The sequence below is a fragment of the Pelobates fuscus genome, chromosome 3 (genome assembly GCF_036172605.1).
Source record: "Pelobates fuscus isolate aPelFus1 chromosome 3, aPelFus1.pri, whole genome shotgun sequence".
In the NCBI taxonomy this organism is placed as follows: Eukaryota; Metazoa; Chordata; class Amphibia; order Anura; family Pelobatidae; genus Pelobates; species Pelobates fuscus.
Window position 1 is genome coordinate 311,356,851 of NC_086319.1, and position 22,909 is coordinate 311,379,759.

Below are 22,909 nucleotides of genomic sequence, written 5' to 3' on the forward strand. Positions count from 1 at the left end.
GTCTTCGCAAGGCAGGTGCTCTGGGTAATTGCTGCCTCTTGAGGTTAGCTCCAGTGACCTAAAGGGACTCCTGCTTTCCTGGCACTGCATAATCCTGCAGTGCCCCTCTCCCTCCCATCCCATGATGTCCCTCGCGCTGGGTCAGGCTCCGCCCACGCTCCTTCCCCGCCAACATCCGCTTTATTCAATGCTTTCCTATGGGGATTCTGGCGACGCTGGAGGTCCTCATGCATAGCGTGAGGACGTCCAGCGTCGTTTAAAGGACTTAACCCTGCAAGGTAATTATTGGAGAAGGACTTAACCCTGCAAGGTAATTATTGAAGTTTATAGAAACTGCGATAATTACACTTGCAGGGTTAAGGGTGATGGGAGTTGGCACCCAGACCACTCCAATAAGCAGAAGTGGTCTGGGTGCCTGGAGAGTCCCTTTAACCAAACCAGGAAGTAACAGAACATGTAATCTGCTTGAATGCCAAAAGGGTGTAACCAGTATAATTTTTTAAAGTGTTATTTTCTATTAATATTTGCAATTTTTTTAAACTGAAAAAAAAGGGCATATTTTCCACAAATAAAGCTTTCCAGCAAGCTAAAGTGCTTTAGGGGTCTGGAGTGTCCATTTAAGGCTTGCCATATCTAAACTGTTGTCTTGAATTGTATTTAATCCCTTTCTGTAATTCTAACCTATATTGGACAATCTTTAAGTCCAATTTGGGGTTCACACGTTGCTGTATTCATTCTGCGCACTCAGTATTGATTGCATTTCTTTGAGATTTATCAAAGTTTTTTCAGCCATATTTCATACATTTAGCCATATGTGTGAAATTGACTTTCATGTCCTTATATGACAGAAGTAGAATGTTATCTTAATCTTAATTAATGGCAGAGTCTGAATTTGTTTCACAATAATTGGTTACAGACTTTTTTTTTTACAAATTGATTTTCCTCATGGGAGGATGATTTTTTTGTGTGCCAGGTTGCAGATGGGTCATAGGCAGTGATTGATAATAAACTGGTACTTGGTCCTTTGCCTACACATTTTCATTTTCCCAGAGGAACATTCTTAAATGTCATTTTATTTGCATCTAAGTGACTTGACCATATTCTCCACTTTTCAAGTTATTCCCTCTATTCATTGTACCAGTTAAACAAAATATGATATAAAATACAGTGGAACCTCGGAACTCGAACTTAATCAGTTCCAGAAGGCTGTTCGAGTTCCAATTTGTTTGAGAACTGAATTAAAATTTCCCATAAGAATGTATGTAATTTTGATTAATCCATTCCATACCCCCAAAATTATCATCTACAGTAGTTTTACACAGATCTACAGCCCTAGCGGCAACAACTCCACGCTAGATTTATCAGGTTCATGACTTGGATGGGTCTTAAGGGATACATTTAGTAGGTGTGAAGTGCGTGCTCTGTGTCTTAACAGGGAAAATTAACCCTCTCTCTCCCTAGTGTGTGACCAACCACATGTATCAATAGTGAGTTCACCAAGTTTTGCTTATTCCCAGTGATTCACGCCAATTATTCTCCTTTAAAGAGTGTAGTCCATAATATGTTAAATATTGTAAAGCTGAGTAAGTATGTACTCAACTGTGAGTAGTAATGAGTTTAACAAAGAGAGGTCAGTGCCGCTTGATATGTTCGACTACCGAATTGTGCGGGTAAGGGATCGTTCGGGTTCCGAGATTCCACTGTAATATGATGTATAGTAATGTGTCTCGGGATGTATCCAATTTTACAGTTTATTTTTAACTGAAAAGATGCTATTATAAGAATGCTATTATAAGAAAAACACTTATACAAAAAGCTAAATTTCAACTTAAAAATTGTCAAAAACTGAGATAAACTGCTATGACTGTGACACTTTGGCAGAGGGAAGTTATTCAGTTATCAACCAGTTCTGAATGTAAACCGCATTTGTTATGCATTTATACCAGAGATAATTTATGTGACAAAAAGCAATATTCATACTCGCAGTTCAGATGGTTGGCTAGTATAGGTATTGCCAAAATGGCTGCTGCCAGCACTGAGAATCAAAATCTGTAAGTAGTGATTCAGACACAGTATGAACCTTACATCAATTACACAAATGGAAACAATCTCTAAAGAAATGGTGTATAAGGTATAAACCTTTGTAGAAAAGCGAGGAAACTAAACCAACTCAAAATTACTAATATAAACACAAGAATAAATAATAAGTACCGTATATACTCGAGTATAAGACAAGTTTTTCGGCACATTCTTTGTGCTGAAAAACCCCCACTCGTCTTATACTCGAGTCACTGTCTGTATTATGGCAGCTTACATTGCCATCATACAGACCAGGACCGCCGGGCTCATTACAAGCCCGGCGGTCCTGTTGGGGGCTGGCAGCAAGCTGTTACTTACCTTTCCTGCAGCTCCTGTCAGCTCCCTTCTCATCCATGCTGTCCAGCTCCGGGGAGCTGGCCGGAATGGAGGAGAAGGGAGCTTAAAGGAGCTGCAGGAAAGGTAAGTAACCTGCACAGCCCATCCACTGGACCACCAGGGAATGAGAGCCCCCCACCCTGGCCATGTATCAAGCAGGGAGGGGGGACAAAAAATGTAAAGAAACATTTTAATAAGATTAAAATAAAAATGTAATAATACTAAAATAAAAATAACATGTTATATTAATATAATAATAATAAAAAAATAATAAAAATGCCCACCCCCCACCAAGGTTACACACACTGCATTCATACACACACACACACACACACACACACACTGCATTCATACATACACACACTGCATTCATACATACACACACTGCATTATATACACACAGTGCATTCATTACACACACTGCATTATATACACACACTGCATTCATACACACACACACTGCATTAATATACACACTGCATTAATATACACTGCATTATATATACACTGCATTCATATACACACACTGCATTCATTATATACACACACACACTGCATTCATTATATACACACACACACTGCATTCATTATATACACACACACACTGCATTCATTATATACACACACACACTGCATTCATTATATACACACACACACTGCATTCATTATATACACACACACACTGCATTCATTATATACACACACTGTAAATAAATATTCAATTAATATATTTTTGGGGGGATCTAATTTTATTTAGAAATTTACCAGTAGCTGCTGCATTTCCCACCCTAGTCTTATACTCGAGTCAATAAGTTTACCCAGTTTTTCGGGTAAAATTAGGGGCCTCGAGTAAATACGCTACTTCAGGCGCCTTACACCAACAACCGTAAATACCCCTACAAAAACATGTAAACGTTTTAAACAGAGTAAGATTCAAAAAGCAGGTGAGACTGAATCTGGATCCTGGTATCCGCTAAACAGTGAACAATTTGAAAAACGGAATTATAATAAATAATAACTGAATAACTAAACTCTTATAGAAATAAAAGCACTAAAGAATGGAGAAAGAATCAAATTAAAGTGATTAAATATCAATAAGATCTCTGCCTTGTTCCAACTATGTTCTTTTCGTGAGCTTTGTGCCCAGTGTCAATACATTTTTGTTTGTGTGTTTGTAATTTGCTGCTATGGCAATAAGTATAGAAAGATTAATAATAATAATATGAATCTCCTGTTTGAAATAGAATTGCAGTCTGAATTTTGGATTTAAGTGATTTGTATCTGTGTTAATGTGGGGTGGCGGAGTTTAGCCTGAGATGGGAAATTTTAAATGCTCATTTCCCCTTGAGCTACACTCACCTTGAAGATGTTGACAACTTATTTTTTTTTTTTTTTTGTTTTTGTTTTGTTTTTTACTGCTTGCTATCTTTCTAGATAAAGTTATTTACGTTGTGCACATTTTTTTTTAAATCCCATGCTATTGCAGTAATCCACTAACTAGGCCTGACAGGTTTTAGGAAAATAGTTTTTGGTGACATGACTTCAGTGCAATATCAAACTCAAGATTATAACAAATTTCAAATTCAAAATCCTGTTGCAGTGTCGTGTATGTTATACATGAATCTGGCAATTGGTAGCATATGACTCATCGTATCCATTCTGTGCACTTCTTTCCAGTGGGTAGGGAAAGGCACATTTTAAATTCATGTGTTGGAGAGAGGATCCCATTAAAACTTTGCGGTTGCTGTCTTGGTCACACTAGGGCAGTAGGAAAGATCAACATTCAGCCCATATGGCTCTCGTCAATTAATCCACTAATGTGGCATTGAAGCAGCCTTCTGTAACAGCTGCCCTTTTGCTGCTGCCTGACCGCACCTCTTTTTGGCTGGCTGTGGGGAATAGGGGTAATTATAGTTAACCCTTTCTCAGATATGTTTTGTAAAAAGATATGTATCATTTTTAATTCTCTGCTTTTATTGAAAGTCAGCTTATACATTTGAAGACCAATATTATCTGCAGACTACTCGTAAACTGTATGTTCATTGTGTGTACATAAAAAGGCTCTCTAATAAATCCAGCGCTGGTTAACAGCAATCATTTTCCACAGGGTAGAAAGAGACCACAGCCCAGACTGTGTGATGTCATCTTCTGTAAATGACCGGAAATCCTCGCCCTCCCTCACTTAATGATTGAAACTTTAAGGCTCTCCCTGTCTGTGACTTTACTCATCCCCTTCCTATGCTCGAACACCATGTTAGACCTGGCTGTGCTGACAGAGTGCATGTGCAATATTCCGTTTCTAAAAGAGGAGTGTTGCTGCCATCTTGGTGCTATTACAATTTATATCAAGGAAAATGCACACACACACACACACACACTCTCTCCCTCTCCCAATGAGGTTTTTGCTCTGGTTAAGTAAAACAGTAAACTGTTTTCTGATGTAATTTATCCATGACATTAAAAAAAAAAAAAAAAAAAAAAAAGGATCTTGTTATCACAAAGCTTTCTTACCAATATTACTGCAAAGTTATGTGTAAATCGACAGATGGGACCGTGAGAGGACAGGGTTTTCAGGAACAGGGGGAATGGTGAGGAAAAAGAGATTACGACAAAGTGTAGAAAAATTTAAACATAAAGTGTTGACACCCATTGCTTGAAAAACTTGGATGACAGAAGTTTATTTAATATATTCACTTCTGCTTATAATGTGACAACACTATAATAAATAGTATTTAAAGTGGTGATTGCACTATAAAACCATCAGAAACTCAAGTTAGACAGCTCCTCGTTAAATTTAAACCGCTATTTCCAGTGTAACATACTTGTAAATTACTGACTTTAAGTTGTGCTTTAGGCCATTAAACTCTTCAGGAAAATCATAGTAGCAAGGAATTGGTTAACCATGGTCCAGAAAAGTGTAAAGGTTAAAACCTCCTGTAGTGATTCCCAGAACCCAGGCCAGTCCTCAAACTGTTTCTAAGCCATATTGTAGGGGTGTCTACTATAGACCGTGCAGCTCTTTTGTCTATTAATTGCTCTGTGAGATTGACAACACTTTGCTTCTCCCCCCCCCCCCCCATCCTCAAATCTCCAATCATCCTCAGCCAAGATATCTCCATAATATTCTATTCCACCAGCAGCTGGAGCGGGCAGTTGGCCCAACTGAGGCCTGATGTTTATGGCTCTCTGTTTGATATGTGTTAGCATTAGTAAAGGAATAGGCATGCCTTCCTGCCCTGCCGGCTTATGCATTCATGGTTAACGTAATGCATTGCAGGTGTTAAGTGAATAGATGCAGAATTGGTTAGGCTTTGAGCCAGTAAAATATTTGGTTGTAGCAGAAAGTACATTCTTCGACTTAACACTGGCCTCTTGTTCCATTTCCTTTCTGCCTGTTTTTTTTCCCTTTTTGTTTCTTTTTCATATTTTCTTTTTTTTTTTCAGTGGTCTTTGCTAGAATGTGTTTATTTCTAAGAGACTTGTGTTGCTACAATGTAGTTTATTTTCTACTGTGTAAAACAAATCTGTGCACTGATCACAGATATTGCAACAGTGTTTCACAGAAGGATGAGTACTGGATGAGATCACTTCCTAGTGTGCACAGCCATATTTTTTTTTTTTTTTTGTCTGCTTTGTGGAGTTTTTATTATTTCTTTATGCTCATAAAGAATCATCACTACTAACATTCTTTGTAGGTCAATAACAGTACAGTCAGAGCTTGTATGCGAAATATCACATGATTAAAATAAATGTTTAACCCACACGATTCTGTATGTAATGTATCATTGATTTCCCTGTGTGAACGAACTGCCAGGATACTCAGCTGCACACCAGAAAACAAAATCTCCAAAATATTACTTTTATGAATTAAAAAATAAAATAAGTCTATTTATTGTAAATAACATATTACACATCCATTTTATATATATATATATAATATAAAATTGTTGAGTTTTTCTCTCTTTTTCATTCTATTAGTTAATAATAGATTTTCCATCAAGATAACCATGATAGAATCATTTTGTGTGGAAACCCTACTTTTCAAAGAAGAAGGAAAAAAAAAAGAAACGTTGAAAATCTTGGCGCTCTGAAAGGGGAAAAAAATTTCTATTAAGCAAATATTTTATCATATATCTATTTCTTCCACCGTCCGGATTGCAGGGTTCACTCAGCCTTTCATCTTCCAGACATAGATAAAAAAGGAGTAATACATTGGTTGACAGTAATATCTCTTAATCACCAGCTTATTTTGTTAAATCCTAAAATGTTGTTAAAGAGCTTTGAATCCCTTTTGGTAGAAAAGAGCTATGTTAAAAGTATTTAAAGGGAATCTCCAGTGTTTTCCTGGCACTGGAGGGTCCCTCTCCCTCCCACCCCCCAATCCCCGGTTACTGAAGGGGTGAAAACCCCTTCAGTCACTTACCTGAGGCAGCGGCGATGTCCCTCGCCGCTGTCTCCTCCTCCGCGCCGCTCCTCCTCTTCATTGCGTCGGCCGTTGGGCAAGACTGATCCCGCCCACCGGCCGATGAGACCTAATGCGCATGCGCGCCAATGCAGCGCATGCGCATTAAGTCTCCCCATAGGAAAGCCTTAAAAAATAATTTCCATGCTTTCCTATGGGGAAATGAGCGTCGCTGGAGGTCCTCACACAGCGTAAGGACGTCCAGCGATGCTCTAGCATCCTTGCTATAATCCAGGAAGTGACCTCTAGTGGCTGTCTAGTAGACAGCCACTAGAGGTGGAGTTAACCCTGCAATGTAATTATTGCAATTTATAAAAAAAAAACTGCAATAATTACAGTTGCAGGGTTAGGAGTAGTGGGAGTTGGCACCCAGACCACTCCAATGTGCAGAAGTAATCTGGGTGCCTGGAGTGTCCCTTTAATTATAGATGTCTCAGATTACATAATTTAAACAAATACCTCCTTTAAAAACAAAATAATTATTTTATAATATTGAACTGAACATACAGTGTCATTGAGTAAGTAACAACAAGTTCCAGGCACCCCAGATGTATATAAACAAGACTTCCTTTTATGCTCAGCCATGTGTGTTTTTTTTTTTTTTTTTTTTTTTATCAGCATTTTCTTCTAGTAACATTGGGCTATTTACAGTTACAGTGTGCCTTGTGGTATAACGTTTGAATGAAGCAGCACATTTCAGCCAAGCTATCATTTCATGAATTGATATGTTAAGTGATGCCTTACAAATATTAAATTGCTTTTATTAACACCTTTCATAGATTAGGAACAGTACACGGACTAATTTCTCCATATTTCCCAGAATTATCTGTGGGTCAAGCAATAATTTTACAACAGTGCACGCTAAACACAAATATTGCTGTTGTCATAGGGAAACTCAAAGATTGTGAAAGCTTACCAAATATTACCTTTGTTTTAACTGGCAATTTGTGAAGAAAACAAAAAAAAAAAAAATCCAAAAATAACACCTAAAAAACAGGTGGTCTGTAAACTCAGTTGTATAATATAGAGCTTAGATTCTTCATCCGGGCCAACTACAAACATTTCCCACTGCCAAAATCAGAACATTGAGTCTTGGCTCTGATAAGTCGTCTGTTACTCACTACAACATTGGTACATTTTCCCACATTTTGTAGAGAGCCACTTAATCCCCTAATAAACCAGATTATGTAATGTATGTAATAATCTGTAATCATTTGAAGATCTGGTATTCTATCTAAAAAAATTATCTTAGGGTTATGATATGTTTTTTGTTTTCAGCTTGAAGAACAGTCCCTCTGTGATGCCACTAGTTCCTGTTCATCGACAGATGACACTACGTCTCTTGGAAGGAACTCTTCCCGCGGCAGTGATATTTCACTTCCGCCTGGCTTGAACTTGAAAAGGCACAAGGATAGGCACAGCCTAGACAGCTGCTGCAGTAGTACGGTGACCGCATCTGTGGAGGAAAGAGAAAGTGAACATACTGAGGTATCGGAGATGGAAGGAGAGGAGATGGACAGCATTACCGAAGTTTCTGCAGCTTCATCCAGGTCTAAGAGCTCCATGCGCTCACTTTCTCCATTCAGGCGGCACAGCTGGGAGCCTGGTAAACCTTCAGGCAGTGATACAGGGATCAATCGCAGGAGGTAAGAATAATATTGCAAAACAGTTTGTACGTTGTAACTCCCAATGTTCAGAATTTGAAAGCACCTAAATCAGTCATTTTCTGGAAAGTGGAAAATTGGATCTCAAACCTGATTCCTATACATTCATTTCTAAATTGAGATTCAAATTATTCTAACTTCACTAAATAAATAGATATGCATTCCATGCTCCGTTTCAACGTACAATTGTTAGCAATGTCTATTAATCAGGGTCTTTTGAAGTTCAGGTTCTGGAAAATAAGTTGGTGACAGTACACCTGAAACAAAGAAGATTTTACAGATTTGAGTTTCTTGGTAATCAGGATAAAAAGCACATAATTCCATAAATACACAGAACTATAAATATTAATTTGCAAGAAGGCGGAGAGTCCCCAGCGCCGAGGGAGCCCGGCGCTGGAGAAAGGTAAGCCTTTAACCCCCTTATCCCCCTAGAGCCCGGCAGGAGAGGGGCCATGATGGTGGGGGGGACCTATTGACACTATAGTGCCAGGAAAAACAGTTTGTTTTCCTGGCACTATAGTGGTCCTTTAAGTAACAAGAAATTTAACCTTTCTTGAGGCAAAATTGAAATAGCAATAGGTATGTTTTTCAACCCTAGATTGCTTGTTGCTTTTTTCCTGTAGCATTAAAAAGTTATTTAGCATTAATTCGTACTGTTTGCTATAAAACCAAAGCTAATGGTGGATAAACCTTTCATAATGCATAAGTAAATTGATAAATATTACTAGCGTAATTTCAATCAGAAAGAGTCATCTGATGTTGAAAAACAGTATGTTGCAGAAAATGAAAGATTAGTATGTAAAAAAAAAAAGTGTGTAGAAGGAAAAAAAAAATGCAAGTACATTGATAACTCACTTGCACCTGTCTCTTATATGTACAAAGTTACAGATGTCACAGTAAAGTAACTCGGTTTCTTATAAAAGAATACTCTTCAGTGATGTTTTCAACTGGCATATATGAGCAACATTTATTGTTTTATTGGTTTTATCAAGGCTTTGCTCAGTACAATGTAATAGAGGAACAAATTAAAACAATTTTCACTGTAACAAGAATCAAATCTAAAAGTAAGAGGGTCTGATACCAACAGTAGACAAGGGTGAGATACCATCCCGAGTACGCTCCCAACAGAACTGCCATTAAAGGCCTGAAAAGGTGGCAGAGTAGAAGTAGACAAACAAAAGAGAGAATAGAAGAAGATGAGTAAGGGAAGGAGGCTGAGAAAAAAAATCTACCCAGGTCAGCTGGATCCCTGCCCCAGGTTCACACCATGAAGAAAGTTGATGTTAACTGCCCGAATACAAAAAATTACTGTTTAGTAAATATACCACCAAGAAGAACATTTATGAATTTAACTTGGCTTTTTTTTTTTTTTTTTTTTAATGGGGATATATTTAAAAACAGCTTGCAAAACCTACTGTTCTGATGTCTGCAGCCCTCCTCTTCTAAACCAGCCCAGGCTTTCTGTGGCTGTCCCATCACAGACTTCCCAATGTAGCTCAATGTGAAGTCTTTGCAATGCAGATGCTCTTTGCTAGTGTCTATCTCTTGAGTGTAGCTCCACTGAGTCATCTGATTGATAGGTAGGGTTTGTAACATGGTTACGTTTAAAGAGTATTATTTTGTGTAAAAAAAGACACACTCTTCACACATAAGGCACTTCAGCAAACTGTGTCTGGAGTGTCCCTTTAAGTCCATTTGAGGGCAAAGTCTTTACCCACAGATGAGTATTTTTTTTTTCTTCAATAAACAAATATTAAAATTTAAATGTTGAAATCCTCATCTTCCAAATTCTTCAACTCCGCGCCTCTTTCATTGGTCCCTGCCAATCAGCATTATAATCTTCTCCTTTTCACCTGGCAGGCAGTATAGAGAAATCATACAGAGAAGAGGAGAGAAAAAACCCAAAGCATCTATTTCGCCTCTTCATTTGCAATGTTTGAGATTAAGTTATTATGGTGCCCAGATTGTTCCTTTAATAAAAATATATAAGAATATGGAGCATCTCATGAAAAAGAGTTTGACACCGTTATAGGTGCTCTTCAATATTTTATTAGATGGTGTACAGTGCCCCTTTACGAACAGTCCATGAAACCAAGCTTCGTCAGTATATGGAAATTAGGGGGATTATTTATTAACATTTGTGCTCAATTACCGATAATATGTTACAACTTGATGCAGGCGGAGTAATGGGTAGTAAACAGGAGTGCATGCTTATTTTAGCAGTCTGTAGTCCTCCCAACTTCACCAGTTGTATGTAAATTTATAAGACCTTTGACTCAGATGCAGTAAATACAAAGTCTGCCTAAGGCTCTGTTCGCTAACTTTGGCACCAAAATGCTTTTGAACCAGATTTTGCGTTGCCAGATTTTCCTGCAGTGATCTAAGGATATGTGTAACTGTCAGTATCTGGTCATTCCAAGACTTATAGGGTGTAACAATTACCCTGGAACAAATAAATCCTGATTTTATTGCCTTGAGTTCTTAGCATTTCATATCTTAAATAGAGTATGCGGTTTAATCTTAAATTGCAATTTCACTACGTGAACCTGCCATCAAAGGACAGTATGCACACTGAGCATTAGGTACATGAGTAATATGTTGTTGGAATTTTTGACATACCGGTAAATGTGTAGAGCCCATCCAGTCTGTTCCACACACCACAGGACCCTGGCTACTCCTTGTGCCCCATCATAAAATATGCGTTGGTTATTTTAAACCTGAAAACCATGGGCATGTATCAACATTATATTCTGCCCTTTTGGGCTGAATTTGTTTGACAATAATATTATATGTGCAAACCGTACAGCTAATTAATTGTGCTTAACATCCTATAGAATTATAACACATGGCTTTGAAAACTGCTAAGTAAGGGAGTTTTGACATAGATTAGATGTGATCATATTGAAATTGCAAATGGGGAAACATTGCAAGGCTTTTGTGCTAAAGAAACCCACATACACAGCAATGATCACTAATACAGACCAGATGTAACAAAATCACTTCTGCATTGCTTATTTGAAACCATCAGCCATGTTTTTGTGTTATAAAATGAGTTAATAAGAAGCTTAAACAGCGCTACAAAACATTTGCCAGAACTTACATTGACCTGTAACTTAAACATGGAAGATGTGTTTGTACTAGTGTAATACTCTACCTGCGGCCTAGTGGGTCTCTCTCAATTAAAGTCACTGTGCGTCACTCTCCAGTCATTACCTGTATACACTGTTTCATTTCATTCTCTTCTGCTCAATTCTGATCACTGTTCATGATTCATTTTCAGTTCATTGCGAGCTCTGGGGGATGTTGTAAGGAGGCCTTCAGCTCATAGAAGAAGGTATCAAGCTAACAGATTATCTATACTTACCTGCTCACATTTACTAACCTTCACACTTGGTGTGTGACACCAGTTGACTAGTATAAGACCCAATGATCTAATATTAAGAATATATATGTAAAATATACAAGTGTCACATATACATTTCTCTCACAGCACGTCTTGCAAATATCACCTTTGATTGTATAGAAATGCTTAACTTTTAATGTGCTGGAAATGACAATGGCTGCCCTTCCTTAAAACCTTTCTGTGTGGTCTCTTTACAACCAAATATTAAATACGACTGATGTCGAAAAACACAATAGTTCAAGACTATTTAGTGAATAAGCCTCAACTGCATAGATGTGCACTCAAAAGAAGTAGGAGTTGACAGGCATTTTAGGGTCCCTTCCCTCAAAAGGTTTTTTTCTGCAATTAACAAATAAAAGCAAATATAGGTCCTACGCGCTTTAATCCTTATTAATCCTTTAATATTCAAGAAAAGAGGATCTAACCCCCTAACATATCGAGGGGAGGTACCTTGATATGTGTGTTAACTCATACTTCTTGTGAGTGTACATCTATGCATTTGTGGCTTATTCACTAAATATATATATTTCTACTTTTGGAATACTTACCCATTTTGTATTTTTTAATATTTAGTATAAGACCCAATCAGAAAGCTTGTGAAGCATTGAGAGTTCCTTCTGTAAAGTTACTGCTTTTTAAGTGTAAATTGTTTGAAGGCTATTTCAGTCTAAATACAGTAACCTTGCCTCTTTGCAGTAGTGCTGGGTATATATTATATATACTATGCAATGTAAATCTGCAGATATTCCATATTATAATAATGTGGGGCTATGTTTAACCACTAACCACTCAGTTACAGGGAGAAAAATATATCTGTATCTGGTAACCCTTTTCCAGCAAATGTAGGATTCTATGAAAATGTCCAGTGTGCAAAGTACAAAACAGAGTTATCAACTCTGTAATGTGTGATAATTTACATCTTTGAACATGAAGCCTCACACGTGTACCAAGAACATATATGAGCATGCGTGTGCGCCCATCGCATGCTTTACTGGGCATGTTTGAGTGGCAGTTATTTATATTCCGTGTAGAGTTGGGGTGGTTAGAATTCCACTGTTCCATTTTCTCTTCAGAAAAAAGTACACATTGCTTCTTTTTCATCTGACCATTGACAAAAAAAAAACCAAAAAACTACCCCACACCCACCATAAATAAATTTATCTGTGCATATTACGGCATAAAGCATTCCCTTTCACATAATTTCCTGTGACATTATTATAACCAATTTCTACGGCACTTTCTGGTACCCCAGAGTCCTATCTAATTATAGCTCATTATCTCATTGGTCATTAACTCTTCATCTTCATGTTATTTGCATTACCATCCATTAACATATTCCATTTCCCCTTTCTTTGTGGTTACTTACCTAGTATGAGCTGGTGTCCTTCTGATGCACAATACACTTCTATTGGTGGTGACTTTAACTATAGAAGGTATAGTATTAAGTGACAGGTGAAAATAGCTTTTACCCTTCCTTGTGCTTAAGCCAAGAGCTGCTGTTTTGGATCTGCTTTGTCAGTGTGTCCCTTTGCTCTCAGCATGAAGCCAATTGCAACTCAACAGGTTCTCCTCATTTAGTATGATTCTTCCGCGTATTAAATATCTTTAGATTAGCTCTGTCCATAACAGTCAAGGATAGTTTTTCATGTTCAGACTTTTTATAAACTTCTTGCTGGGATGTTATTTTGTATTCTTTGACACATGAGTTCTGTGTTCCAGTGGCTGTGCTCACCTTCATTAGTGGGACATATGTATTACCGATAGTGGCCTTCTGACACTATGTATTAGTCGTATTGCTTTATACAATTAAAGTTTGTAAAGTGGGTTTTCAACAAAAGGATAGATGGTCTTTTGAACCTGTTTGGAAAGGATGCATTGGGGTTGTTCCGCTGCAATGCTTCTCTCCCATGTATGTGTAGTATGCCTATACCTGATTAATTACCTTGAAAACTGAGCTGAGGCTGGAGTATGTGTATAAACATTGTGGCACTCAACAGAATTCTACTTGCTAACTAACCAGTATATTTTTGCCTGTTTGCAGTTGTAGCTCATATAACTATGCTTGCCATTTAAAAAAAAAAAAAACGTTGACTTGTCAGCTTTTTAAGTGTGCATTTTAGTTTGCGATCTTCTGTTGGTAGTACAGCTCACCCAACAGCATGCTATTTGTGTAGTTACAGCCTGGAAGGTTTAGCAGGGGATGCTGAAGATAGTCAGAGCCCAACAAGTACACTGGAGTCTTCTAACAGCAGCTCCAGGAATTTCCGTGGAAGACAAAATTATGAAGGAGAGGACAGAGGGTCCTTGGTTTCTCTCACAGAAGAAGAACAAGAATCTGATCAAAGATCAAAAAGGACATTCCAGCAGAAGGTAACTGGTTTATAAAGAATACGTGCAATGGTGAGGTTCCTAGTGCATGTCAGATCCGGGTATGGCAGCTGGTACTTCCCAAACCAGAGTATCTTCTATCTGGCAGTAACTAGCTAAAGGTCAGGAAATGGCACACAGAAGCAGTGTCTTCTGGGTGTCCTCAAACCCGCATGGTGTTGAGTCAGTATGGAAAATATGAAGACAGAATATAGTGTAGTATATTCTGCAGGTGGTGAGGTAAAATAAGAAAAATTACACTTTTTTCCTGGGCTTATGTTCGGCTCCAGATAAATGCATCCGTGTCGAGCGTTCACGGGTATATCCCTCCAAATTTCAGTGTCACAGATATTCACCAAATACATAAAATGAGAATAAAAAACAGAAAAATTGTGCTCTCTGTTTTGTTACGAAAGTAAAATAAAAGTAGGTATATTTACAAAAGGAGAGCAAAGAAATTGTTTTTTTGCTCAATCCTGTGTAGCGTAGGTGGTTTCCTCCCCATCAAGGAGGTAGAAAGTGTGACTCCTCGGGATAAAATCTTAAGGCATAAAATCAGGAAGGTCCAGGTAAAGTAAAAAAAAAAACAGTTTTATTTAAAACAAAGATAATAAAACCATAAAATAAAAACACTAACATGTATCACCCAAAGGGGCTTTTTATTTATTTATTTATTTATTTTTGTTTTAAAAAAGCCCCTTTGGGGGAAACGCGTTAGGGTTTTTTATGGTATTGCTTTTGTTTTCTTTGTTTTAAATAAAACTATTTTTTTATCTTACCTGGACCTTCCTGATTTTATGCCTGAGGATTTTATCCAGAATATACTACACTATATTCTGTTTTCTGTCTTCATATTTTCCATACTGACTCACCACCATACGAGTTTGAGGACACCCAGAAGGTGCTGCTTTCCTGTGCCCCTTTTCTGGTTTATTAAGAATGTTTACATCATATGAATCCCACATTAGTCTGTTTCTCTAGAACAGTGGTACCCAATCTTTTTTGGGCCAAAGCTCACTTACTTTTTTCTGTTTACCTTTATGACCAGTTTCTAAACATCATATTTTCTTAAAACCTTTAGTTGAAACAAAAATATACTTGCAATGCAATCAAATTGTCCTAATTGGATGGTGAACCCAATTTTAATGCTGACAATATTTAAACCATGCATTTTACTTATTTCAAGCCTGACTTCAGTGTGTTTTCTCGCCACACTTTGAGATGGTTTAAGGCACACCAGTCTGCCACAGCACACTGTTTGGAAACCACTGCTCCAGAGTATTCATGATATCACAGATATACATTTCTAGAGACTTATTGAGCTAATTAACAATTTGGCTGTTAATAGTATCACAGCCTGTAGTAAAAACTACTTGTTCATCTGGCCTTCCTTTACTAGGTAGAATGAGAATGAGTGTAGGATTCCACATAGCAAGGCTTTGCATGCTCCATAGGTTGGTTATTCCAATTTTGATCAGAAAAATAATCACATAATTTATGATTATCATACTAGGAGTTTGCCGTTCTAGTCTCTTTGCATTTAAACTGCAGCAGTATGCTTCATTTTCCCCTCCCCATCTGGGAGCTTTCATGGCAAAAACACATACTTTAGTCATTATAACCATGATAAATGTCAAAAGGATCATTTATTTATCATAAAAAGGTATATAAGCATAAAGAAAATTGTTAGATTAGAAAATAGGAAAAAACGATATATCCCATGTAACCTCACCGTTGTTTCCTCATTCATTGACTGCTTGTGGTGCGAAATTAAACAGGAGGTCCAAATTAAGTTTGTTGTCTTGTTCAAGTCTTTAAGTCTATAACTCTCAACACAGGCTTGATCTTAACTTTCTATAAATGAGGGGTTTACCCTTTATCAGTGCCAGGTGTGTAACCAAAGTTGTGCATTAGGCATACCAGTGCATTCTAATGATTATGCAAAATGCACAGTGCTTCCATTCAAAACATTAGGAGAATATGCATTGGCTGATTGATCTCCACTATATCATGGTGTTGCATGCATAAGGGATTTGCCACACATGGCGAATTACTTTTTTTTTTTGTGTATGTATCGTGTATGTATCCTATCAAAAATACATTAAAATAAAGGGGGGTCAAATTCAGCTTGAAGTGCCCCTTTTACATCTTTTCCTTTTACTCCTATAATTGTGGTTTTTGGTACAGGTTAGTTCAGTGATATTGAGTTATTGCAATGACCACACTCCTTAGTGATTATATCACATATTTGTACTGCCAGCGACTGAATCCGCAGAAAGATTTGGATAGATTTCAAAGTTTATCATAATTAACCTTTTGTTCTTTTGACAACAGGACTGCGAAAGATCCCATATGCGTGGGTTAATATACTCCAGTTCAGCTCCACCTCCACATTTGACGAAGTCCATGTCACTTAGTACAATCAGCCATCCAACAACAGAAAGTGAGTGAAATCATATGCCTCTGACCTGCTCTTTGTATATCAGCTGGTACACGTTATCAAGGCTGGAAACAGATTTCAGAGGATTCAAAAGATGGTGACACACAACTATAAATATTGTAAAGTGACACTAAACTGTAAACCCCTTTCTTTTTTCATCTGTCTTTCTGTTCAATAATTCTAAGTGAATATGTACACATTTATTGTAGTAAACAGATGCAAATAGCTAATCCTACTTGCTACATGAGCTAGAAGAGACTAAAAATCCAATGGGCACATTTAGTAGTGTAAAATATTTATTTTTTTAACTGCACATTTTAACTTCAGAAGAAGGGAGTTTATCTATAAAGATGATTTTATTCTGCTGCTTTCGTTACTTCTTGTGCAATCGCAGAATAAATAGTGTTGGCACAAATATATGATTACTACCAGAAAAAAAAAGCTGTGACGAAATAAAAAAAGTGATCGGATTATTGATTATCCGTTTTAATCAGACACTGCAAAACAAATTACAAAAATGTCCTATTTTAATATCTAATTTTTGCAATACCTCCATGCTATATCTGCCATCACGCCAATAGTCACAGTGTAAGGATAAGAAAATTGCACTTTGCCATTTTTCTGCTTGCTTGTAAAGCCCCTTAAAATATATATATATATATATGTACTAATAGATCATGCTTTGTGAACAAAATAATATCATTGTTAATTCACTTACTGATTACTCCATGAGTGATTGTCAGACATTTTAATGAGACTTACATCATTTATACATATACCCTATTTGTTTAACTTTAATTTACCTGTCATTTTAATTTAGTAAAAAACTGACACTCTGCTAGCCCTGCTTGTTGCACTTGGTAATAATGACTTTTCCTGTTTTGTGCACTCTGTAGGATTTTACTGCCTGAAAAGTTATCCCATCACTCCCACTTAGTAATGCCAAGTAGTTGCTATTTTTTTAACATAAAATGTACCTGCACTGTGCAGTCGGATTGCGCAGTGGCCATGAGGTTCCTATGTGTATATTCAACTGAGGTTATTTGAATACGTATCCTAACACCACAGTGCTACACAAAACATTCCAAGCTCGCTGTAGTCAAACCTAACCTAGAGCCAAACAGTTGCCAGTCCCTGCCTCAACCACTAATCGAATAGCTGGAAGTTCCTAAGCAGAAACGTCCGTTAGCTCATCGGTAGAGAGTGATAAAGTTGCACAGTAGAGGACCTCAGTCGTTACCCCTTATATCTATAGGAGTTGCCTATATATAATATTAGAGGCACAAAAAGACCCTATGTTTACACCAAAGAAAGTTTACAGTTTTTTTTACCTAAATAAACATATATAATAATATGCATGTAGTCAGATTTTGTTAAAATGTTTTGCTGTGCTAAAAAAAAGATGAACCCACTCTAAACATCAGAATGTTTCCTTGGATTTGAGGCTTATTTACAAGTTGTTGCCATTAATTGTTTTAAAAAAAAAAAAAAAAAGCATAAAAATACAAAAAATGGTGAAGGTTAATCCTGAATTTTCTGGTATCCAGGTGTAGTTATAAGTTAATCACCACACTTCTGTCTAAACATTTTGAAGTAAGCCCTGTTATTTGTATCAGTACATGGTTCAACAATCTGCGTGTTCGTTTAAAGGCATCATAATAGATTTTGTGTCCATCACTGCTTAGACGTAGCTTCTATTAGCCATTTAATAAGAGGTGGAAGTTCCACTGGAAATGACATTCTTTCCTTAAGTAATCTGCTTATGATCTTTGTATGAATGGTACGCAAATAATTCAAACATTTTCCATTGACTTTTCACCTTTTATTAACTGTAACCCACTAAGGGACATATTTTCATCTACTTTGTCATGTAACATAACACATCATGCTGCATCTCTGCTACTGCCTGTACTTGTGCTTCTTCTTTTCTCCATGTAGACGTTATTTGCTAAACCAGAATACTGTGGAAAATCGGCAAGGCAAATGCATATTTTAGGCATAAAATAGCCATGGTTGAAAAAGCGAAGTTGAATGATTTTTTTTACAATGAGATGGTTTTGGCCTAAAATTTGCAATCCCCTTCTCAGTTCTCTTCAAATCTTGGCTTAGTGAATAGCCCTGCATGCTTCTCTTGCTTGTATTGAATATGCATGCTCTAACATCTGCTGTTAACCCACTTCTCAGCTCAGGGACGGATACGACCAAAGAGGCGAATTTCCTTCTCCTTCAGCATCTCTCCGCTTGTTCCTAAGTCTAAGCATATGTTTTCTATTGGCTCTTCGTCCAGTGATGAGGAGTCTGATAGTAAGTAATTGTCACTCGACCTGAGAACTACCGTATGTTCAAACCCATTGTGAGATCTGATATTTCTGATACATGTATCAATACGTCATCTGGTGATACAAGTGTATGCTTTGCTTTGGCTGCTTGTGCATGTGTATTTAATTCTGCATCATTGTCTGAGCTATATGTCATCATCAGTCTATCTTGTTTTTATTTTTTATTTTTAATTGTATTCAGTGGGAAAGTCAGAATTAATTGCTAGTGAAGATATGAAGTGCTCATTTCATAAAGAATTTAAATTTGACTAAAATGTAGCACTTTTTTTGCACCATTTTATTAGTTTCCTTTTTGGGTTAAAGTGTTTTCTAAATTAAGTTCTTCCTGTAAAAGTCAGTGCTATCTCTGATCTGTGCCCTTATATACATAAATAAGATACTTCTGATACCTCGTTTGTGAAAAAAAAACTATGCATGAAGTCAGGAAGGCATCATTCATTGCACTTTACACAGCTGATAATGATTTACATGGTGGTAGATATCCAATGAATTGTTAGAACTATTAAACATTACAAGCGATATCTGGAAAAAAAATATTAAAACAAATCTACACTGTATTTTCAGAAAGATTCATGGTGGTAGACGATTGAATGAAAATACACATAAAAAAAACACAGTATGTCACAGACATGAGTTATGGTTAGGTCTGACAAACACTGGAAAGCAGACCAATGTATAGGAGATTTGAGCATAAAACAGATTGCACATTTAAAGTTTGAGCGAACATACTGTTTTCATTGACCCAGTGACAGTAGGTGCAAGTTGAGCGCCTAAGAGTGTGCATGCAGTCAGGCTATGAATATTTATAAAGCTATTTATGTGAACCATAAGACCTGTGGTCCCGGTTACTATATAAATAACCCTTACACATTAAAGGAACACTATAGGTGAATCAATGCATCTCCATGTGGAAAGTTATGTGTCTTTTATGCAGAGGGTGGAGTCACTGAATGGCAGTGTTGCGCATTGTGCAGCACTGCCCCAGGAAGCACATGTCGTAGCCAACTGAGGGGTGGCAAGTGGAGGTATCCCTAGGCTGTAATGTAAACACTGCATTTTCTCTGAAAAGACTGTGTTTACTGCAGAAAACCTGAAGGGAATTATTATACTCACCAGAACAAATGCAATAAGCTTTAGTTGTTGTTCTGGCGATAATAGTGGTTAGTTGTAAATAGTGATATTGAAAGATAATCCTGGAGAGCAGGATAAATCCTTTTCAGATGTACTATATTGTCTAATAAGTGAGTGTGTGTCTGTCTGTGTGTGTGTGTGTATATACCATGTTCCAAATGTTTTCTGATTATTTGCTGTAACTTTTCAGACTCCCGCTCATTAAGTATTACAAGCAGCTCTTTGTCTCAGAGGTAAGCAGATATTTTATTCTAGAAACATACATAACAGGACAGTTGACCACTTACATAACTTTTTAAAGGACCAATGTAAATCTGGTGAATTTTGAAATAGAAATGACATATGACTAGCTTATTGTTTTATTTTGCATGGAAATAATAATTGCATGTATTTAAATGTTTCCTGAAAAGATGTGTTGCTGGAAATTTCACACCACTCTTCCAGGACAGGAACGCAAGCTGTAATTTTAATGAGAACAATAGTATGCAATGTTTTCATTAGTTTATAATTTTTAGTCTTCAATATTATCTACCACAATGTTTCTGGTAGCATGAGATTATTAATATAACTGGTATTATTGTTTGACAGTACGGTGCCTCTTATATATGTTGTAATCAAAACAAATATTAGCATAAAAAGAGGACTGTACATTATCAATGCTTTATTTCAATCCTAGACAGAGATTTACTATGGCATGATAGGTTAGTTGGAGAAACTTCTCAAGGTTCCATATTATCAACTCTTCTAGCATAAAGTAGTCCAGCAGGCGAACTTCATACCTCTCTTACTGTGGTTTTTCTTATCCATTAATTTTTCATGAGAAGTTTTCCATATTTTACTGCCAATACTCAATGCCAGCATTGGTACTTTTCTACAACTTTGTGTCTAGCTTTTTAAAGTGCATAGTTACTTTGGCTGGAGCAATGGATCCTATGAAGTCAGTATTATAATTTTATTTAATTAGGATAGGAAAAAAATTGACCACAGTTAGTACACAGATTTACCATCTGAACATCCTGTGTTACAAGCATAATTTGTCTGTATTGTAATGCTAGTGAAATATTGTAATTTGGATTTGCTTTAGAATGACCATTCTGTATTCGTTTTCCATGTCTTAGCATATCTGAAGAAAGTTGCAACCACTTGCCTCCAAGCCCCTCTCGCAAAGAGGATCTAAAAGGAGGGACAAAAGTAAGCCGAACATTTAGCTACCTCAGGAATAAAATGTCCAGCGGCAAAAAAACCAAGGTACGTGCACTGTTTAGAAAAACAAAATAAAATAAAAAACACATTATTTTTCTTCTTTGTGTATTGTATAGACATGTGTCTTGAAATAAGTAGCTGTGATGGTTGTTGTTTGGGAACTTTCTTTGTATGACGAGTTAAAGATCTTTAAGCCCCCATTAATATTTTAGTGGTGGTTTTCTGAAGGTGAGCAGACTGTATCCCTTTAATTTGTGTCAAAGCAAAATAAAAAATATATAAATATTTTTTGCATTTAGTAGCTTTAACTTGACAGTTTGTTGGTTCTTTTATGTTGTTTTTTTTTTTTCATCTTAATGTGGAAGAGATTCACTTAAAAATAGACCCATAATCCACAAGTATTTGTACCGTACGATCCCCCTCAGTTAAAATATCTAGCCAATTTCACATCTGACATTTCCTTCCTGAACTATGCTGTGAAATTCATGTGTATTGTGTGGCTCATTGTCAAAATATTATGGTTGCAGCAACTCCTATTGTATTATGGGATTGACCTGGGTGCTTTGGGAGAAATGGGTCACTTATGGACCTAGTTTTAGTTTAGATCTCCATAAAGCAGCGATGGCTTCCTTGGTACTCTAGATGTTTGTGGATAACATTTCCCATGATGCTCAGCCGGACTAAACACAGATGTAATTCACAAACATCTGTGTAGTTGCCAAGGTTAGTGTTGGGCATCACTTGTTTAAAAGGTAAAAAGTTACATACATCTTTAAAATCTTTTCTAGCAATTTGGTTAAACCAATATAAAGATTAAAAAAGTTACATAGCTGAGGAGAGACATACATCCTAAAAGTTAAGCCTTTCTATTAAATTAATAAAATTATCTAATCAATGTATTTGAAAATTAATAACACATGTACATGTATACGTGAAAATGTGTTTACAGTTAGACTGTGCACATGTGTTGCCGCAGTGTGCGTTTTGTCTTCCAATCTCCAATGCTCCCTCCTTCTGTAGACCATTGAGGTGGGAGGTACACTTAAGCACATTGGTTTTGTCAGCATAGCAGCAGCTGAAATCCAAAGCCAGGAAGTGTAGGCAACATAATGACATCAATATATTTTGTTCTCATTTGTTATCAAATATGCCCACTTAAATATAAACAGCAAACGTGCTGCACTTTAAAGAATACCTGCATGTTTTGACATTTAGACCAAGAAAGACCTTAGTCATGCTATAGCCTTCCTTGGGTAAGACATCCCATCGAACATTGTAAGAAAGAAGAGTTATACGAAAAGTGACGTCTTGATCGTCATGTGTGCTGAGTTTGCACTTATGTGTATGAGTGCTTTTTCACCTGTGAGCGTAATATTGCTTTTATTTTTTAAGGTAAATGTGTATTCTTGGAATTTTATACTACATGCAGCTTTCTAATGTTAAGCACGTGCTGCTAAGACTCTTGAGACATTTTTTTTTTTTATA

The 22,909-nt window shown here is 36.8% G+C and overlaps 1 protein-coding gene across 2 annotated transcripts in view; it reads left to right on the forward strand.

The window, feature by feature from the left end:
• Window positions 1-22,909, forward strand: part of AKAP13 (A-kinase anchoring protein 13) — a 294,031-nt gene that overhangs the window by 216,154 nt on the left and 54,968 nt on the right. Inside the window, exons 12-19 of one of the 2 annotated variants that reach the window (XM_063448874.1) lie at window positions 8,156-8,523; window positions 11,822-11,875; window positions 13,315-13,377; window positions 14,119-14,314; window positions 16,646-16,754; window positions 18,936-19,055; window positions 20,412-20,454; window positions 21,340-21,469. In XM_063448874.1, coding sequence (XP_063304944.1) covers window positions 8,156-8,523; window positions 11,822-11,875; window positions 13,315-13,377; window positions 14,119-14,314; window positions 16,646-16,754; window positions 18,936-19,055; window positions 20,412-20,454; window positions 21,340-21,469 — 1,083 coding nt within the window. The remainder of the gene's footprint in view (window positions 1-8,155; window positions 8,524-11,821; window positions 11,876-13,314; window positions 13,378-14,118; window positions 14,315-16,645; window positions 16,755-18,935; window positions 19,056-20,411; window positions 20,455-21,339; window positions 21,470-22,909) is intronic. The other variant, XM_063448875.1, reaches the window with a different exon arrangement.